This window comes from Geotrypetes seraphini, chromosome 2, assembly GCF_902459505.1.
Source record: "Geotrypetes seraphini chromosome 2, aGeoSer1.1, whole genome shotgun sequence".
Taxonomy (NCBI): Eukaryota; Metazoa; Chordata; class Amphibia; order Gymnophiona; family Dermophiidae; genus Geotrypetes; species Geotrypetes seraphini.
Window position 1 is genome coordinate 106,088,866 of NC_047085.1, and position 18,361 is coordinate 106,107,226.

The window sequence follows — 18,361 nt, forward strand, 5'->3', positions numbered from 1 at the left end:
TGATTTCAGGTACGACCACATAGTTTCCACATTGCCGGTCTCTGCTTGGTCCTGTAACGTCTGATGAACGTGATCTCCCATACGTGCGAAGTCGGCGCCCCGAAAGTTGAGCACCTTTGTTTTTGAAATTGATTTAGGGGATCCTTTCCCAATGTTGAACCATACCATGTTATGGTCGCTGGAGGCTAGCGTATCTCCTACTGAGACCTCTGAGATGCTTTCCCCGTTTGTGAGTACCAGGTCTAGGATCGTCTGGGCCCTAGTGGGCTCCGTTACCATCTGTCTGAGATGTACTCCTTTTATGGAGTTCAGAAGCCTCCTGCTGCTGCTGGTTGCTGCTGAAAATGTGTTCCAGTCTGCGTCAGGCATGTTGAAGTCCCCTAGCAGCACAGTGTCACCCCGTAGAGTTATATTCTCTATGTCTTCAATTAATTCTGCATCCATGTTTTCCAGTTGTCTTGGAGGTCTGTATACCACACCAAGATACAGGCATTTTTTACTACCTCGTGCCAGATTAACCCAGAGGGACTCCCCGGTATACTTGACATCAGTGATCCTGGTAGTTTTGATGTCTTCCTTAATGTATAGTGCTACCCCTCCACCTAACCTGCCCTCTCTGTCCTGACGAAGTAGATTGTACCCCGGTATAGCCATATCCCACCCATGTGCGTCAGTGAACCAAGTCTCGGATATTGCCACCACGTCTAGGTTGGCATCCCTTATTTCAGTTTCTAGTTCTAGAATTTTATTGCCTAAACTGTGTGCATTAACATACATGGCCCTCCACACTTTGTGTTTGCTGAGTCCCTGTAAGGCTATTCCTGACCGAGTCTGTGTGGCTCCAAGAGAACTGTTTGCATATTGGGTCCTTACCTCGGAATTTGAGTGTCGACTCGTCCCATCAGGATAGTTCCTTTCCACCCCAGTATATGAGTAGGTCCCCTCCCCCAACTTACCTAGTTTAAAGCCCTGCGAAGTAGGCGGGCTAGTCGGTGTCCGAAGATGTTCTTACCTCTGCTGGTTAAATGGAGTCCGTCTGGTCCCTGTAGTCCTTGCAGCACCTCTCTATGATCCAGGAATCCGAAGTTCATATCTCGACACCATCCTCGTAGCCATTCGTTCGTTCTCAGGATGCATTCATCTCTGGCTCTTCCCTTGCCTCTAACTGGTAGGATTGATGAGAAGACTACCTGCGCACTCGTCTGCTTCAGCCTCTCACCCAAGGCTCCGAAGTCTCTGGCGATGGTTTCTGGGGTGTTCCTGGCAGTGTCATTCGTACCTATATGGATAAGAAGCATAGGAAAATGGTCATGAGGTGTAAGTAATTTCCCTAGGCTGGTGGTGATGTCCCGTATTTTGGCACCAGGCAGACAGCAAACCTCTCTTGATTGTGCATCCGGTCTGCAGATTGGTCCCTCGGTGCCCCTCAGCATGGAGTCCCCGATGACTATAACTCTGCGCTTCTTCCGTTGTGGAGGAGGAGGAAGTCGGTCAGCAGATGGGGTTGCGTGTTGGGCCTGTTCTTCGAGTTCTTCGTGCTGGGCCTGCTCCTGTACCTTGTCGGCAGCTTCTTCCTGAAGAATCTGGAATCTATTCTTCAGGACGAGATGAGGGGTTGATGTAGGGTCAGCCTGTTGGGGAGAAAAAGAAGAGGATGAAGAGATTGAAAAAAGGAGGGGGGATCTTCTATGTTTACCTGTGGATGAGGTCACCAACTGCCAGGTGTCATTGCCGCCAGCCATTTCCTGTAACCCAAATGTTGGCTTCAAAACTGATGATTTGGGTGTCTCAAGAATGGACTTGTCGGTCTGCTCTGTAATTTGGGACAACTCCTGAACGACTCCGTCGATGTAGGCTTCATCCTCTCGGATGCTTCTCAGGCGAACCACCTCCTCCCTGAGGCTCCGTAGTTCTTGCATGAGGGCTCCATCCAGCTGAGCAGCCTCCTCTGTCTGCGTGGAGACTGTAGTGTAGTGTCGGGGGATGGATTCGGTCTGCATGGAGACCTCTGTCCACCGCCCTGAGTCCTCCTCCCTTCGTTCGCCGTCCGTGATCTCCTCCAGGGTCTCCATGGTGACTGGAATGCTGGATGAAAGAATAGAGAGAGAAGAGAAGAATGGGAACAGAAGAAAAGAAAAGGTATATTTTTTTTTTTTTTTTTTTAGTTAGAAGTTTAGAATTCGCTGCTGGGCTGCCTGTGCTCCTTCTAAGGCTCCTTCGCAAAGGCGCTCTCGCTAAGGTGAGCGCCTTTGCCGCTCGCCTTCGCCGCGCGCCGAACGGCCGCGAGCCGTTGGCACCCCCCTCTTAAGGGGGAGTCCGGCGCTAGTGTCGCGGCTGGTGACGCGGGTGGGCGGAGCTAACTCTCGCCGCTACCCGCTCCTCACCGCCGCACCTCTCCTGTCCCGGCTCCCTGCTTCCAAGCCGCTGCTTCAGCCACGCGGCGGCTGCTGTGTCTGCCTTCGCGCCGGCTCCCTTCTCTTAAGGGGGAGTCCGGCGCTGGTGTCGCGGCTGGTGACGCGGGTGGGCGGAGCTAACTCTCGCCGCTACCCGCTCCTCACCGCCGCACCTCTCCTGTCCCGGCTCCCTGCTTCCAAGCCGCTGCTTCAGCCACGCGGCGGCTGCTGTGTCTGCCTTCGCGCCGGCTCCCTTCTCTTAAGGGGGAGTCCGGCACTGGTGTCGCGGCTGGTGACGCGGGTGGGCGGAGCTAACTCTCGCCGCTACCCGCTCCTCACCGCCGCACCTCTCCTGTCCCGGCTCCCTGCTTCCAAGCCGCTGCTTCCGGTTTTATACCCTCTTTTGGAGGAAGGGGACTGGATGTGCTCCCTGGACTTGAAGGAAGCATATACTCATGTTCCGGTGCATCCCGCCTTCCGCAAGTTCCTACGGTTTCAGGTTGGGGAGTTGCACCTTCAATATCGGGTCCTCCCCTTCGGACTGGCTTCGTCCCCTCGAGTCTTCACGAAGTGTATGGTAGTAGTCGCTGCAGCCCTGAGATCTCGGGGGCTACAGGTCTTTCCCTACCTGGACGATTGGCTGATCAAGGCATCGACCAGGGAGGGGGTTATTTCAGCAACCCAACAGACTATCGTCTTCCTTCAACGTCTGGGGTTCAAAGTGAACTTTCCCAAGTCTCAATTGTGCCCGACTCAATCCCTTCAGTTTATCGGTGCCGTGCTGGACACGGTTCGCCTCCGTTCGTTCCTCCCCCCCCCCCTCGGTTGGAGGCCCTGCTTCGATTGAGTCGCCAGGTTTCGCTGTTGCCCGTAGTATCGGCTCAGCGCATGATGATTCTTCTGGGCCACATGGCATCGACGGTCCACGTTACTCCGTTCGCCCGCTTGCATCTGAGGCTTCCTCAGTGGACCTTGGCCTCGCAGTGGCGTCAGGATCGCGACCCAGTCTCTTGTCCGATAACGGTGACTCCTTCTTTGAGACGCTCGCTCCGTTGGTGGACCAACTCTTCCAATCTTTCCGGGGGTTTGCTCTTTCTCGTTCCTCCGCATTGCAAGGTCCTGACCACGGACTCCTCGGAATACGCGTGGGGGGCTCATCTCGGTCTGCGGACTCAGGGTCTATGGTCGGCAGAGGACCGTCTTTGTCACATCAATGTGTTGGAGCTTCGTGCCATTTTTCTGGCAGCTCGAGCGTTCTGCCACTTGCTACACGATCAAGTCGTCCTCGTGCGGATGGACAACCAGGTGGTGATGTATTATGTGAACAAGCACGGGGGAACGGGCTCTTGGTCCCTGTGCCGGGAAGCCCTGCGCCTTTGGGAATGGGCGGTCTCCCGGAACATCTTCCTACGTGCGGTTTACATTCAGGGAGAGAGGAACTGTCTGGCAGACAAACTCAGTCGTCTTCTCCAGCCGCACGAGTGGTCGCTGAACTCCCGGGTTCTGCGCGAGGTCTTCGACCGCTGGGGAACTCCTCAGGTGGATCTGTTTGCCTCCCCGGAGACTCGCAAACTGCCCCTCTATTGTTCTCGGATGTACTCCCGGGACCGTCTCGAGGCCGATGCCTTCCTTCTCGACTGGGGGGGGGAGGTTCCTTTATGCGTTCCCTCCTTTTCCTCTGATCTTGAGAACGTTGGTACATCTCAAATCGACCAGAGCCACTATGATTCTCATTGCGCCTCGTTGGCCGCGGTAGCACTGGTTCTCCCTGCTCCTTCAACTCAGTGTCAGGGAGCCTCTGCTTCTGCCTGTTTTTCCCTCTCTGCTGTCTCAGAGTCGGGGTTCGCTGTTACATCCCAATCTTCAGTCTTTACATCTGACCGCTTGGTTCCTTTCCCCTTGACTTCGGTTCCTGTTTCTCAGTCTGTGAGGGAGGTTTTGGAAGCCTCGCGCAAGGTCTCGACTAGGCTTTGTTATTCCCAGAAGTGGACCAGATTTTCATCCTGGTGTTCCTTGAACCATCTGGACCCGAGTTCAGTTCCAGTGTCTTCGGTGCTAGAATATTTGTTGCATCTGTCTAAGTCTGGGCTGAAGTCGACTTCCATTCGGGTGCATCTTAGTGCCATTGCGGCGTTCCATCGGCATCTCGAGGGTCGGTCTCTTTCTCTTCATCCTCTGGTAACTCGTTTCATGAGGGGTCTCGTGAATGTTCATCCTCCTCTGAAACCTCCTCCTGTAGTTTGGGATCTTAATGTGGTCTTAGCTCAACTGATGAAGCCTCCTTTTGAGCCTATCGACAAATCTCATCTTAAGTTTCTCACTTGGAAGGTGGTCTTTTTGCTTGCGCTCACATCTGCTCGTCGGATTAGTGAGTTGCAGGCTTTGGTTGTGGATCCACCTTTTATTGTGTTTCATCATGACAAGGTGGTTCTTCGGACCCATCCTAAATTTTTGCCTAAGGTTGTGTCTGATTTCCACATCAATCAGTCCATTTTTCTTCCGGTGTTCTTCCCGATGCCCCACTCTCATCCTGGTGAGGCGGTGCTTCACACGCTTGACTGTAAGAGGGCATTGGCCTTTTATCTCCAACGTACCAAGTCTCATCGGAAGGTTCCTCAATTGTTTTTGTCCTTTGATCCTAATCGGTTGGGACATCCTGTTTCCAAGCGCACCTTGTCCAACTGGTTGGCTGCTTGTATTTCTTTTTGCTACGCTCAGGCTGGTCTCACGCTCCATGGTCGAGTCACGGGGCATAAGGTCCGGGCTATGGCAGCTTCTGTTGCTTTCCTCCGGTCTACTCCTGTGGAGGACATATGTAAAGCTGCCACTTGGTCTTCGGTTCATACGTTCACCTCCCACTATTGTCTGGACACTTTGTCCAGAAGCGACGGCCGGTTTGGCCAGTCGGTGTTACGTAACCTGTTTTCCTAAATTGCCATCCTCCCACCTGCCCTTTTTTGGTTGGCTTGGAGGTCACCCACATGTGAGAATATCATGCCTGCTTGTCCTGGGATAAAGCACAGTTACTTACCGTAACAGGTGTTATCCAGGGACAGCAGGCATATATTCTCACAACCCGCCCTCCTCCCCGGGGATGGCTTCTTTGCTGGTTATGGAACTGAGGACCACGAGGTGGGGATGCGCCCTCTAGTGGGCAAGAAGGCATGCACATGCGTGGTGCAGTGTAGCAAACTTGAAACTTCAATCAAGTTTGCTTGAAAAGCTGTCCGCGCTGGGGCTCCGTAGATGACGTCACCCACATGTGAGAATATATGCCTGCTGTCCCTGGATAACACCTGTTACGGTAAGTAACTGTGCTTTTCTAGTAACATAGTAAATGACGACAGATAAAGACCTGAATGGTCCATCCAGTCTGCCCTTAAATTATGCTCATTAAAAAATACATAGCTAGATTAACTTGTCTCTTCTTTGATATTTATGGGCCGTAGACTGTAAAGTCTGGTTTGTCCTTGGTTTCAAATGCTGAAGTTGCCGCCAAGCTCACTCCAGCCTATCCAACCATCCCTTTGTTTGCAGGACATCTACCGTAAAGTCTAGCCAGTAACATCCTCCTGTTTCAGATTGATGCCTACCCCAGCCCACCCCAGCCCATCCTATACCGAATCACCATATATGGAACACAGACCGTGCAGGTCTGTCCAATATCGGCCTTAGTTTTTTACTTTACATCCTTCATTTTCTAATTAGAGATCCTCTATTTTTATCCCATGCTTTTTTGAATTCCATCATCATTTTCCTCTGCACTACTTCCTTCGAGAGGGCATTCCAGGTATCCACCACCCTCTCCGTGAAAAAGAATTTCCCAACATTGTAATAGGTGTGTCATTGTAGATGGACAGGTAATAGCCCTATGCATTCGAGCTGTGCAGAAGGAATCCGCTTCAGCTTTTGAATCCCTTCTCCTTCATTAGAGGTCTCTGCTGCCCCCTTCAGTTTTTCATTTTGCTTGTGAGCCAGAAGGCGTCTTTATGATATTCTCAGTATATTTCTTTTTCTTTTTTTTTTTTCCATTTATTTTCTGCAAATGTTTGATTGCCTTCAGTGCTCAGAATTCCCCTCATCAAGGTTTCAGCTCTGCCTGCATGATGGGGAAGCAGTGTGAGGTCTGTAATTGACGGACCAATCCCTCTGTAGTACTTGTTGGCCAACCTGCAGAAAACTTTCTGGAGCTTGAAAGCTTGGAGCTCCTTTCCCCTTGTAGCATTGGTTGCTTCCTGCGATGCAGGGGTTTGAGCGCAGTCTTATTAGCACCTTGTGAAGCCCCCAATAGACGCCTGGCTACATTTTGCCTTCCCCCCTCTTATGTCTGTGGGTCCGTGAGGGTTTGAGGCTGTCAGACACAGAATTGACTCACAGCCCAAAGATTCAGAATTGGAGGAGCGGTTCGTTTGAGGCAGTGATTTTCTGTTCCAAGATCCAACTATCTTAGGAGCTGAAATAGGCTGCAGCACATTTCCAGCACTGATTAGTCAGTAAGGCTGTTACTGCCCATGAGGAAAATCTGGGGAGGGGGGATGGTCTTTAAAACCATTTTTTTTCAGGTTTCTGTCCCTTCCCTTAGGTTTGCCCACCTCCCAAATTGCAGATTTGTTTGTTTTTTGGTTAAGGTGTTTTGGTACCAAATCACTGCTATTTTTGACCATCTTAGAATTCCTTTTTTTTTTTTTTTTTTAGTTCTCCAGAACCTTCAAATCACCTTATTTTTGCCCCAGAAAGAAGATTATCGAGGTAAGAACCTAATCTTCCCTTCAAAAGTGGAAGTAAGGAAGAAGTAGGGAATTACAGGCCAGTAAGTCTGACTTCTGTGGTAAGCAAATTAATGGAAATACTTTTAAAACAGAGAATTGTCAAGTTTCTGGAATCCTGTGAATTACAGGACCGGAGGCAATATGGATTCACGACAGGTAAATCTTTTCAGACAAATCTGATCAATTTCTTTGACTGGGTGACCAGAGATTTGGATAGAGGATGTGCGCTAGATGTGGTGTATTTAGATTTTAGCAAAGCCTTTGACAGTATTCCACACAGTCGTCTAATAAATAAACTGAGTGCCCTCGGGATGGGTACCAAAGTGACGAGCTGGGTCAAGAACTGGTTGAGTGGAAGGCGACAGAGGATAATGATCAATGGAGATCACTCTGAGGAAAGGGATGTTACCAGTGGTGTGCCTCAAGATTCTGTTCTTGAACCTGTTCTTTTTAAAACTTATATAAACGATATTGCTGAAGGGTTGTCGAGTAAGATTTGCTTCTTTACGGATGATACCAAAATCTGCAATAGAGTAGACACGCCAGATGGTGTGAATAACATGAAGAAAGACCTGGCGAAGCTTGAAGAATGGTCTGAAATTTGGTGAAGCTTGAAGAATGGTCTGAAATTTGGCAGCTAAAATTTTAATGCTAACAAATGCAAGATCATGCATTTGGGCTGCAAAAACCCAAGAGAACGGTACAGTTTAGGGGGTGAAGAACTTATGTGCACGACAGAAGGTCAGGACTTGGGTGTAATTGTATTTGATGATCTTAAGGTGGCCAAACAGGTTGAAAAGGTGATGGCAAATGCTAGAAGGATGCTAGGTTGCATAGGGAGAGGTATGACCAGTAGGGAAAAGGAGGTATTTATGCCTCTGTATAAGACTTTGGTGAGACCTCATTTAAAATATTGTGTACAATTCTGAAGGCTGCACCTTCAAAAAGATATAAAAAGGATGGAGTCGGTCCAGAGGAAGGCTACTAAAATGGTGTGTGATCTTCATCATGAGGCGTATGGGGACAGACTTAAAGATCTCAATCTGTATACTTTGGAAGAAAGGCGGGAGAGGAGAGAGATGATAGAGACATTTAAACACCTATGTAATGCAAGTGAGTCGAGTCTCTTTCATTTGAAAGGAATCTCTGCAATGAAAGGGCATATGATGAAGTTAAGAGGTGATAGTCTCTGGAGTAATCTAAGGAAATACTTCTATACAGAAAGGGTGGTAGATGCGTGGAACAATTTCACAGAAAAGGCGGTGGAGACAGAGACTGTGTCTGAATTCAAGAGGGCCTGGGATAGGGATCTCTCAGAGAGAGAAAGAGATAATGGTTACTGCGGATGGGCAGACTAGATGGGCCATTTGGCCTTTATCTGCCATCATGTTTCTATTGAAGTAACACAAATAATCTAACCCAACAGTATACAACATTTAACAAAATAATATTAAAAAAAAAAATCAGGTAGTACAAAATAGAAATTTTTTTTTTTATAATGAGCTTCCTGCTCCCTTAATTTTTTTATACAGTTTACCTTTTGGATATAATTATCGATGTAATGGCTATGTCAGCATTGAATGACAAATTCATATTACATTTGTATCTACATTCAAAGAATGCAATTGTTTCCAGTTTTGGGGTTTTTTTTTGTATAACATTATAATTGTTTTTCTCTGTAGGCTCTTCGCTATTTAGCAGAATGCCGTGCCAACAGGGAGAGGATGAAAAGTGAATTGGGTATGATGCTTAGTTTACAGAATGTTGTTCAGAAGTAAGTATATAATGTTTTTTTAATTTGAAATTCAGTTATGTTATAGCAGTGTTCTCCAACCTTTTTACACCCATTGATCGGCAGACATAAAATAATTAATGGGGAGGGGTTTATGATCTTATAATGAATAATGGGCTTAGAAGGAGGGTGGGGGGAGTGTTGCATTTATATTTATAAGATACACTGATAAGATGTTCAAGTGGTTTAATTAATAGTGTTTATTATGAATTTTGTACACTTGATGAAAGTTTAAAAATGAATAAAGAATTAAAAAAGAAATAAAAGAATTATTTTGTGGACCGGCAAACTATTAAGACTTACATTAAAAAAAATAACATTTCCGCCCCGTCTCCACGAGCTCGGTCCCCGCAAACCATCTGATTCCATCTGCACAAGCCGCAGTTATGATTTTATATTGAACATATTTTATTAAAGTATAAAAAGAAACAATCTAATATAATAAAGCCCTAAGCACACATGCGCACTCCCACCTGCGTGCTCCCATTTTCCGTGAGCTGTAGGGACCCGCAGGTAGGAGTGCGCATGCGCACGGCGGCGCAGAACCTGTCGGCCGCAGCGGCTCTTGCCATCTTAAGGATAAAGCCAAGTAAGTTGCCGCCACCTCCGCCCAGAGAAGACGCAGACACGACGAACCGACACCTGCGATCTGGCACTTACCTAGAGAGAAAGATAGAGACTGCGATATCAGCGACAGAGCATAGCAGCATTGGCAAGTGGGCGGTTTTCCCGCCAAATTAGGATCCCTTCTAAAAGTTATGGGCTGGATATATGTTTCACCGCACTCGCGCTGCTGTTCTGAAAGGGCCACCGTTCCCCCTACTTGCTCCCGTTGCTACCGAGAGAAGTGGGAGGAAAAGGGAGGGTGCAGCATTCTTCTGCGCATGTGCACCAGCAGGACAACGTCACGAGCTGCGGACAGATGAAAACCTGCAGTAAACCAACTGCTACTTACGGTCCTGCAGTGACTAATGTTGCATACATTAGTTGCAGGCTGCTGCCCACCCTGGTATAAGGCTATGCCAATCAAACCTTTGCCGCATCTACAGCAGGAGCAGACTGCCCGTTCCTAGAGTGGCTCTGTTTATGTATTCAGGGCTGCATGTGCACTAGGCTGCTGAGGAGCCGCAGTAGCGCAGAAAGTATGCCAAGACTTTAAAGTTAGGGGAGCATAGGCAAAAGAAATAAGGAACTTCAGTCTCTCTCCCTGCCATGTCTGGTCTCCCTTCTCCCGCAGCATTAGCTTCGTTGGGGCTGTTGAGCTTTTCTGTAATCTTCTTTCTTGAAATAGGGGAGGTAAGAATAGGGAAGTGGGGTGGGGGAAGGGAAATGGAGGGGAAGGGAATGCTGCTGTAGCTGCTGCACAGGGAAGTGGTGGGAGAGAAATGCTGCTGCATAGGAGGCAGGGATAGAGACAGATAGTTAGAAAGAAAAGAAGACACAGGGGCACGGAAAGACACAGAAAGACAGACCAACAAAGGGAGCCAGGGAGAGAGACAGACAGCGGGAGGGAGAGAGACACAGAAATAAAGACACACAGACATATATTCTAGCATCCGTTAATGTAACGGGCTAAAATACTAGTATTCTGAATAATTGTGATTTTATAAATACAAATATACAGAGCACGAACCAACAAAACCCCTGCTCCCCTCCCCTTTATATATATCCCCTCTACTATCAAGAAAACTGAACAAACCAAGTTATTATAGAATGCTACACAGAAATATCATGCTAACAGAATACTGCAGACACCAGTTATGTCTCTAGCAGGATATATATTTCAAATCTGATATATTCTAATGACAAAATAGAAATAAAATTATTTTTTTTCTACCTTTTGTTGTCTCTGGTTTCTGCTTTCATCTTCTTTTCCTTCCAGCGTCTGCTCTGTCTCTTCAATCCAGCATCTGCCCGTTCCATCGACTGTCTGCCCTCTCCCCCTTCCATATGTATCTGACTTCTTTCTATGCCTCTCTCCCCTGTCCATCCAGCCTGTGCCTCCTCTCTTCTTTTTACGTCATTCATTCCAGCTTCACTGCTTTCTTCATTTTTTATCTCTCTTACACCAGCTCTAGCATCTTTATCTCTCTCATTTCTCTGCTGACCCCCCTTTCCCTCATCTGATCTCTCCATTCCACCCTGACCCCCTTCCCCTCCTGTAATCTCCCTGCCAGCTGTTTCCTTCCTTTTTTCCTTCTCCCTTCCCTCCTCCCCCTATCCAACATTAACTCTCTTCCCATCCCTTTCCCTCCTCCCCTCCCAGCATCATCTCTCCTTCTGTCTCCCTCCAGGTCTAGTAGCTGCTCTCCCTTTATTCAGCAGCTTCCCAGCCTCCTACAGTGGCTTCCTCCCCTTTCAACAGTTCTCAGTACTTGCCTGCAGCAGTGATTTACTTAGGCAGCCTTGGGTCCGTTGCCGCCTCTGAGGAAAGAGGAAGTTGCCGGTGAATCACTGCCCTGGCAAGTAGGAGAACTGCTGGGAAGGGAGAAAGCCACTGTCGAAGGCTCCCCAGGATCTTGCTCCCGCACATGCTGACTATCTCCCTTGTACCTGCAGCTCTCTCCCTTCCACTTGCACCTTCCCCACGGCCCTCTTCAGCAACTCGGCAGGGGCGGTGATCAAAAACTCGGCAGGGGCGGTGATCAAAACAGGCTGCCGACGTCGGGACCTTCCCTCTCTGAGTCTTGCCTATTTTGTTTCAACTTCCTGTTTCCGAACAGGCGAGACTCATAGAGGGAAGGCCCCGAAGTCAGCAGCCTGTCTTGATCGCCCGAGTCTGGGAGGAACCGCAGTCAGCAGGAAATTTAACTGCCGACTCGATCTTACCGGCCCTGCGCGGACCGGTAGAAATCTTCTGCGGGCCGTCACCGATCCGCAAACCGGCGGTTGAAGAACAGTATGTTATAGGTTGAGATGTTATCATTAGAATATTAAGTTATTGAAATGTATCCTAATATAAGTACCATATATACTCAAATATAAGTCGATCCGAATATGTTGAGACCCCCATTTTCCCCCCAAAAGGAGGAAAAAATGGTTGACTCTAATATAAAACGGGGGCTTAATATTCAAGTGCCATTCCCTGCCACAATCTGCACCCAGTGCCCCCTCCCTCACGCCCTCCCCTGCCAGGCTCTGCACCTAGCCCCCTTCCCTTCCAGGCTCTGCACCCAGCCCTCATCCCTTCCTTACCAGGCTGTGCACCCAGGCTCTGTACCCAGCCCCCCTCTCTCCTTGCCAGGTTCTGTACCCAGCCCCTTCATTCCTTGCCATGCTCTGCACCCAGCCCTCTTCCCTCCCTGTCCTATGAGGCTCTGTACCCAGCCCCCCCCTCACTCACTGCCAAGTTCTGCACCCAGCCCTCTTACCTCCCTGTCCTATCAGGCTCTGCACATAGCCCTATTCCCTCCCTGCCCTATCAGGCTCTGTACCCAGTCCCCCTCACTCCCTGCCAGGCTTTGCATCCTGTCTCACCGTCCTACCCTGTACCCCCTTTGGTGGTCTAGTGGTAGGCCGGAACAGGAGGGATGCCTCCTGTCTCCTGTCCCGGCCGACTAACAATTTTTTTAAAACCACCCCCTCCCCTAAGGCCAGGACAGGAGGGATGTCTCCCGTCCAGGCTGACTAGAAATTTTTTTAACCCCCTCCATGCTTACCTTTTGCGCCGTTTTTAATCCCTGGTGGTCCAGCGGTGTATGGGACATCAGTGATTTTTCCATGCCCTGCCCCGTGCTGAACCTCTCCGTCCCTGGTTCCCATTTCGCGGCCAGTGGCGCACTTGACAGGGCCAAGCTTTTCGTGCTTCCTGCTTGGCCCCGCGCTGCTCTCTGAATGGCTGCTGCCAGTTCTCATCCTGCAAGAATGTCCGGGAGGGGGGTCGGGTCTTCATTGTGTGATGACCCGAATAAAGGCGAGACCCCAATTTTTGGGCCATTTTTTTGGCCCAAAAATGTCCTATATTCGAGTATATACAGTAAATAAAAAAGGTTTTCTTTAATGAGCCTTCTAGTTTACAATGTGGTGATTATTTCTATTCCAAGTACAATTTTTCATGCTCCTCTAAATTGCAGTGCTAAAAAGAAAAATTACCATCTGGACCTGATTCAAATTTGCTTACAGGCATATAAATCCACTGAAGAGCAAAATGCTGGAAAATGCTAGTCTGCAGGAAGTATGCGTCCCTGCAAAAAAAGTATGACTTGGTAATGGTAATTTAAGTTAAAATAACATTCTTAGTGTTCAGGCTGTACCGTCCTCATTGGGTTGCATTCCCCACCTACTAGTGAATCACCAGTTTAAGGGCTGGTACTCTACAGTATTTTCTCTACCTTCAACAGATGATAGGTTGTTCGGGCTAGTGTTCTGGCCTAGCTCCCAGCCATGCAGGTTAAGGCTACACTGCTTGGTTGATCCTAATAGCCTAGCTTCTTGGGTCATGGACTGGACCTGGTTGAGCGTGCAGTATGGCTCTGCAATCCCAAAACATTGGCCATGGACAATAGCTTGATGTGGTCCATTCCTGTGGGGTTCTTTCTGCAGGAGATGTGAGTTTCCTGGCTCCAGGCAGTTAAAACAAACAAACAATTAGCTGATCTGCCTTCTACAGGGGAATAAATCTAATTAAGAAACAAAACTGAATTAAAAGACAAATAAAAAGGAAGTGGTTTCTTCCTGCAACAGAAAACAAACACATTCAAAATCATGAGAACCAGGTAGGGGGGAGGTGGACTCAGTGGACTCCCAGGCTGCAGTTTGCCCCAGGTAAGTTGGTGCTGCATGACCTGTGGGAGCTGGCAGCTAAACACAGCTGCCGACTCTCTGCCCCTTGTGTGACAAAGCCTATGTGACTTTGGAAACAGTTTTGGGAGACATGCACTGTGGACTTTGTGGTGGTTGCTTGTATCACCTAGAGCAGTGCCCCGCAAACTTTGTCGAGCCACGGCACACTAAAGTTAATGGTCGCGGCTCAAGGCACTCGGAAGTGCACTGATGTCTCTGTGATGATGTCACATGCATTAGTGAAGGCCCTCCAGATGGGCCCTAAGACGCCAGTGGGAGGTGCCAGCAGGGAAGAGGGCACATCCTGATTCAGTCAGCTGGCACCTCTCCTCCCCAGTCTGCTGTGGCACACCTGAAATCTCAGGAGGCACACAGTTTGCGATACACTGACCTAGAGATATGTTAAAAGAGATATATTATGGAAGTGTTGCAAGTTCCACATTTAACTCAGGTTTATTACACTGGTCAACAACAAAAAAAGGTTTTCTTTGCTACTGAGAACTTAAGAAGTGTTCTTAGTTAATTGAATGACGCTGATTTCAGATCTTTAATTGAAATTCAGCTAGCACGTCAGGTTTCTGAGATGCACATTACTGATATTTTAGACAGTTTGCCAATATTGGAATAATATTGCGAGTATGAACTGTGTCCCACCAAACTTGTGTTACGGCGTTTACTCTGAAAATAAACACAAAGACAATAAGGAGACATGTTACAGCATATATTTACACCTCTCTTAACTCACACAAAAGTGATGTCAGCATGTTCAGACATGTTTGAGACACTTGCTTTTACGCTTCTACTGTACATTTGTCTCTCTTTGCAAGAACCAACAATAGTTTCCCATCGTACTGGGATTGAACTTTTCCTGATATCTGCTTTCCATCACCTTGATATCTTGATGAAATCTTTCCCCATGCTCATCGCTGACATCACCAAGATTGGGTGGGAAGAAGTCGAGGTGAGAATGTAAAAAGTAAGTGAATGTAAGTGACATTCAGGCACTCATTAGCTGATATGCTGTCGGCATGTTCTCCACAAGCTCAGCATAATTCTCTGATCTGTGATTACCAAGAAAATTCTGAACAACCAGCACGAATGCTTCCAATGCTGCTGGGTTCAGCTTCTGTTTGAACGCATCATCAAGGATCAGTTCACGAATTTTGAGTCCAACCCCAAAAAAACCCCGCTTTTGTTGATTTTGGCTTCACTTTTCTCGAAACTTCTTAGGTGCTAATTGTGCAGTAAATTGTGCGCAGACATAACAGAAATTATCAGGATGGTTAACACAACCTCATCTGTTCCTAATTATAATATCTTAGACAAAAACAAACAAAATATAAAAATTCACAGGTAGAAAAAGCAGCACAATCACTTTTTAGTATAAACTTTCAAATTACTGGTATATGTGATTACTGAGCTGTCTTAAAATGCAATATTGTGTTACAGAAACAGTAAAATACAGACGCTTCACAGTAGCGTTATTGACGAAAATGGTATAAACACAAAACTGACACATAACTTAAAAACAGGATGTGATAGACGAAAACTGTTTTCAGATTTAGTGTCAGCCTTTGGCCCTTGTTAAGGTAAAGGTGACAGAACTCCAGTAGCAAAATGCTTGTTGACCAGTGTTATTTACCCTTATCTAAGAGTTCTGAAGCAAATTAAGAAGATCGCAGGAGTTGGAAGGTCCTTTAGTTGTCTCATTAATTTTAGAGACATTTGAAACTGAATTAGTGATTAGTTCTACTTGCATTTGCACCAGACAAACAATGTTATTGAACTTGCTTTTCAGACATAGACCTTCTTTTCCTAAGCCACAGTAGAGGTGTCTACTTCAGCCCAGGGTACTAAATTCTCTGACGTTGCTCCAACTCTCATAGGAATTCTATGAGCATCAGAGCAGTGTCGGAGCATTTAGTGCTCTGGCCAAGGTAGAAACATCTATCGCAGCTTAGTAAAAGGGGGGGATAGAGAGAAACTTTTTTTTTATGGTTTTAAAAATTCATATTTTTCCTGATGTCTTGCGAGTTACGGTACTCAAAAATGTAGAAGACAGTTTCTTTTGTTGAGATCAGGGGTTCTTCAGTTAGGATTTACTTTTTTCTGAGTATCTTGTATAAATGTATAGTCAAATTTCAATCTTATAAATGTCTTTCTGTTACGTCCATTCCGGATTATATATGCTAGGTGTTCAATCCCAACCCACAATCCGGGAGTTGCAGAAATCCAACACTTTTCTGAACACATGCTCCTCCCCCTTAGACTGAGAGCTAGAGCCATATCCAGTTGAGTCCCAAAGCCAAGCAACATACCTGAACAAATCCTGGACAAGGGGAGTATGGGGGAAGATCCTCAGCAACATAAAACAATTTCTGAACTGGTTTGCTACATGAAACAAATAATAAACAGGCAGAAAGGCAATCCAGCAAAACATTGAGGAACAATGTAGAACTAACTTGCTGTGTGCAATGAGCAACCACATGAGACAGACTTCAGTTAAGCAGGAGTGTGATACAGCTTTCAGCACCTCCCACATTCAGTTTTGTCCCAAAGCAATTGATCACCACTGGAATAAAAAAGAAGGGGTAGGGGGAACTTCCCCACCAAAATTATACAGTTCTGTTTTGCTCTGAAGCTTATAAAAGAATGAGTCACATATTATGTACTATTCCAAAGTTTTGTCTCAGTCTCCACCTGCTAGTCATGATGAGATATAACCCATCTGTAAGATCTATAGCTATACCGTTCTGGAGAGTTGCTAAATAAATTGATTTTATGTTCATTTTTATTTAAAGTATTACAATATTTCTTAGATTTTTTTTCTGGTTGCTTGAGAGTTCTGGTTAATTGAGTTCCAGTTAATAGAAGAGTCTACTATAAGTGCTTATTCTTTTATAAGCTTCAGAGCAAAACAGAACTGTATAATTTTGGTGGGGAAGTTCCCCCTACCCCTTCTTTTTTATTCCAGTGGTGATCAATTGCTTTGGGACAAAACTGAATGTGGGAGGTGCTGAAAGCTGTATCACACTCCTGCTTAACTGAAGTCTGTCTCATGTGGTTGCTCATTGCACACAGCAGGTTAGTTCTACATTGTTCCTCAATGTTTTGCTGGATTGCCTTTCTGCCTGTTTATTATTTGTTTCATGTAGCAAACCAGTTCAGAAATTGTTTTATGTTGCTGAGGATCTTCCCCCATACTCCCCTTGTCCAGGATTTGTTCAGGTATGTTGCTTGGCTTTGGGACTCAACTGGATGGAATAAGGAAGAGTCACATATTATGTACTATTCCAAAGTTTTGTCTCAGTCTCCACCTGCTAGTCATGATGAGATATAACCCATCTGTAAGATCTATAGCTATACCGTTCTGGAGAGTTGCTAAATAAATTGATTTTATGTTCATTTTTATTTAAAGTATTACAATATTTCTTAGATTTTTTTTCTGGTTGCTTGAGAGTTCTGGTTAATTGAGTTCCAGTTAATAGAAGAGTCTACTATAAGTGCTTTTCCTTATTCCATCAGTCTTCTCTCAGTCTCCAAAAAGTGTGAGTGAGTTGTATCCATCTCCCTTGTTTAGCGCTCCTAGTCCCTGTTTTGGTGCTGGATTGAGCTTGGATGAGCCCTGTTTGGGGGTCCGTCCGACTTCGGGGGTGTCACACCCGGCAGGTCTCTTGCCTGGGTCCTTCCTCCACCTTTCCAACTTTTTTAGAGGTGCCTCAGCAGTAAGCCTTGCCCCAGATTCAAGTAAGACATACTACTTTGAGAGCCAGTGGAGTTTGTTCTGTGAAAAAAAAATCCTGAGGCAGTGCCAGTCTGAAGGGTTGCTTTCCCTTTAAATTTGCTATAAATTACTGTACTTTTTAACTAATCGGCACTTTTTGTTTAGCGTATGGAGCAATGAGCACTTTACAAGGGAAAAAGTGCTCATTGTTCTCCAGATGTGAAGCACTCGTGGCCGGCTTGTGCAGACGCTGTGCAGCCCAGAGCGATGGAGCAGCCTCATCGGCAGCGGGTGCCGGCAGCCAGGGCTCCCCACCGAAAGTGCCTTACGAGTCGGCAGCTGACAGCGGGGCAGCCTGGGCTTCCCCTGCCACCCATGGAGGGATTTCTTCAGCCACCGATGGTAAGGTTAAAAAGGATTCCCTTACCATCGAAGCTGATGCTGGCTTGCCTTCTTTAGCGGCTGGGTCAGTTCAGGCTTCCCAGCTGCTACAGGCGTGGAGGCCTCATTTTTGGCGGGATCTTTGCTGGTTTTGTCGGGAAGCCTCTCCATCTTGTCTAGAGCCTCAGGTGACCTTCCCCCTGTATTGGAAAAACAGGGGCAGGTTTCTGCCAAGTCCCCTGTTGTGGCAGGGAGTCCCATGGGGCTGCTGGGGTTTTTTCCCCCACATTTGCTTTTTGCTTTATGTAGAGCAGTGGTCTCAAACTCAAACTCTTTGCGGGGCCACATTTTGGATTTGTAGGTACTTGGAGGGCCGCAGAAAAAAATAGTTAATGTCATATTAAAGAAATGATAATTTTTCATGAGGTTAAACTCTTTATAGTTTATAAAACTTTCCTTTAACAGTTTTACCTTATGCAAAATTGTCATTTCTTTAATAAGACATTAACTATTTTTTCTG

General features: G+C 46.9%; 1 protein-coding gene across 7 annotated transcripts in view; it reads left to right on the top strand.

The window, feature by feature from the left end:
• The window catches only part of ARMC1 (armadillo repeat containing 1), a 78,901-nt gene that overhangs the window by 22,227 nt on the left and 38,313 nt on the right, over nucleotides 1-18,361 (top strand). For 6 of the 7 annotated variants that reach the window (XM_033933381.1, XM_033933382.1, XM_033933377.1 and 3 more), the window contains exons 3-4: nucleotides 7,089-7,142; nucleotides 8,845-8,936. In XM_033933381.1, the coding sequence (XP_033789272.1) occupies nucleotides 7,089-7,142; nucleotides 8,845-8,936 (146 nt within the window). The remainder of the gene's footprint in view (nucleotides 1-7,088; nucleotides 7,143-8,844; nucleotides 8,937-18,361) is intronic. The other variant, XM_033933383.1, reaches the window with a different exon arrangement.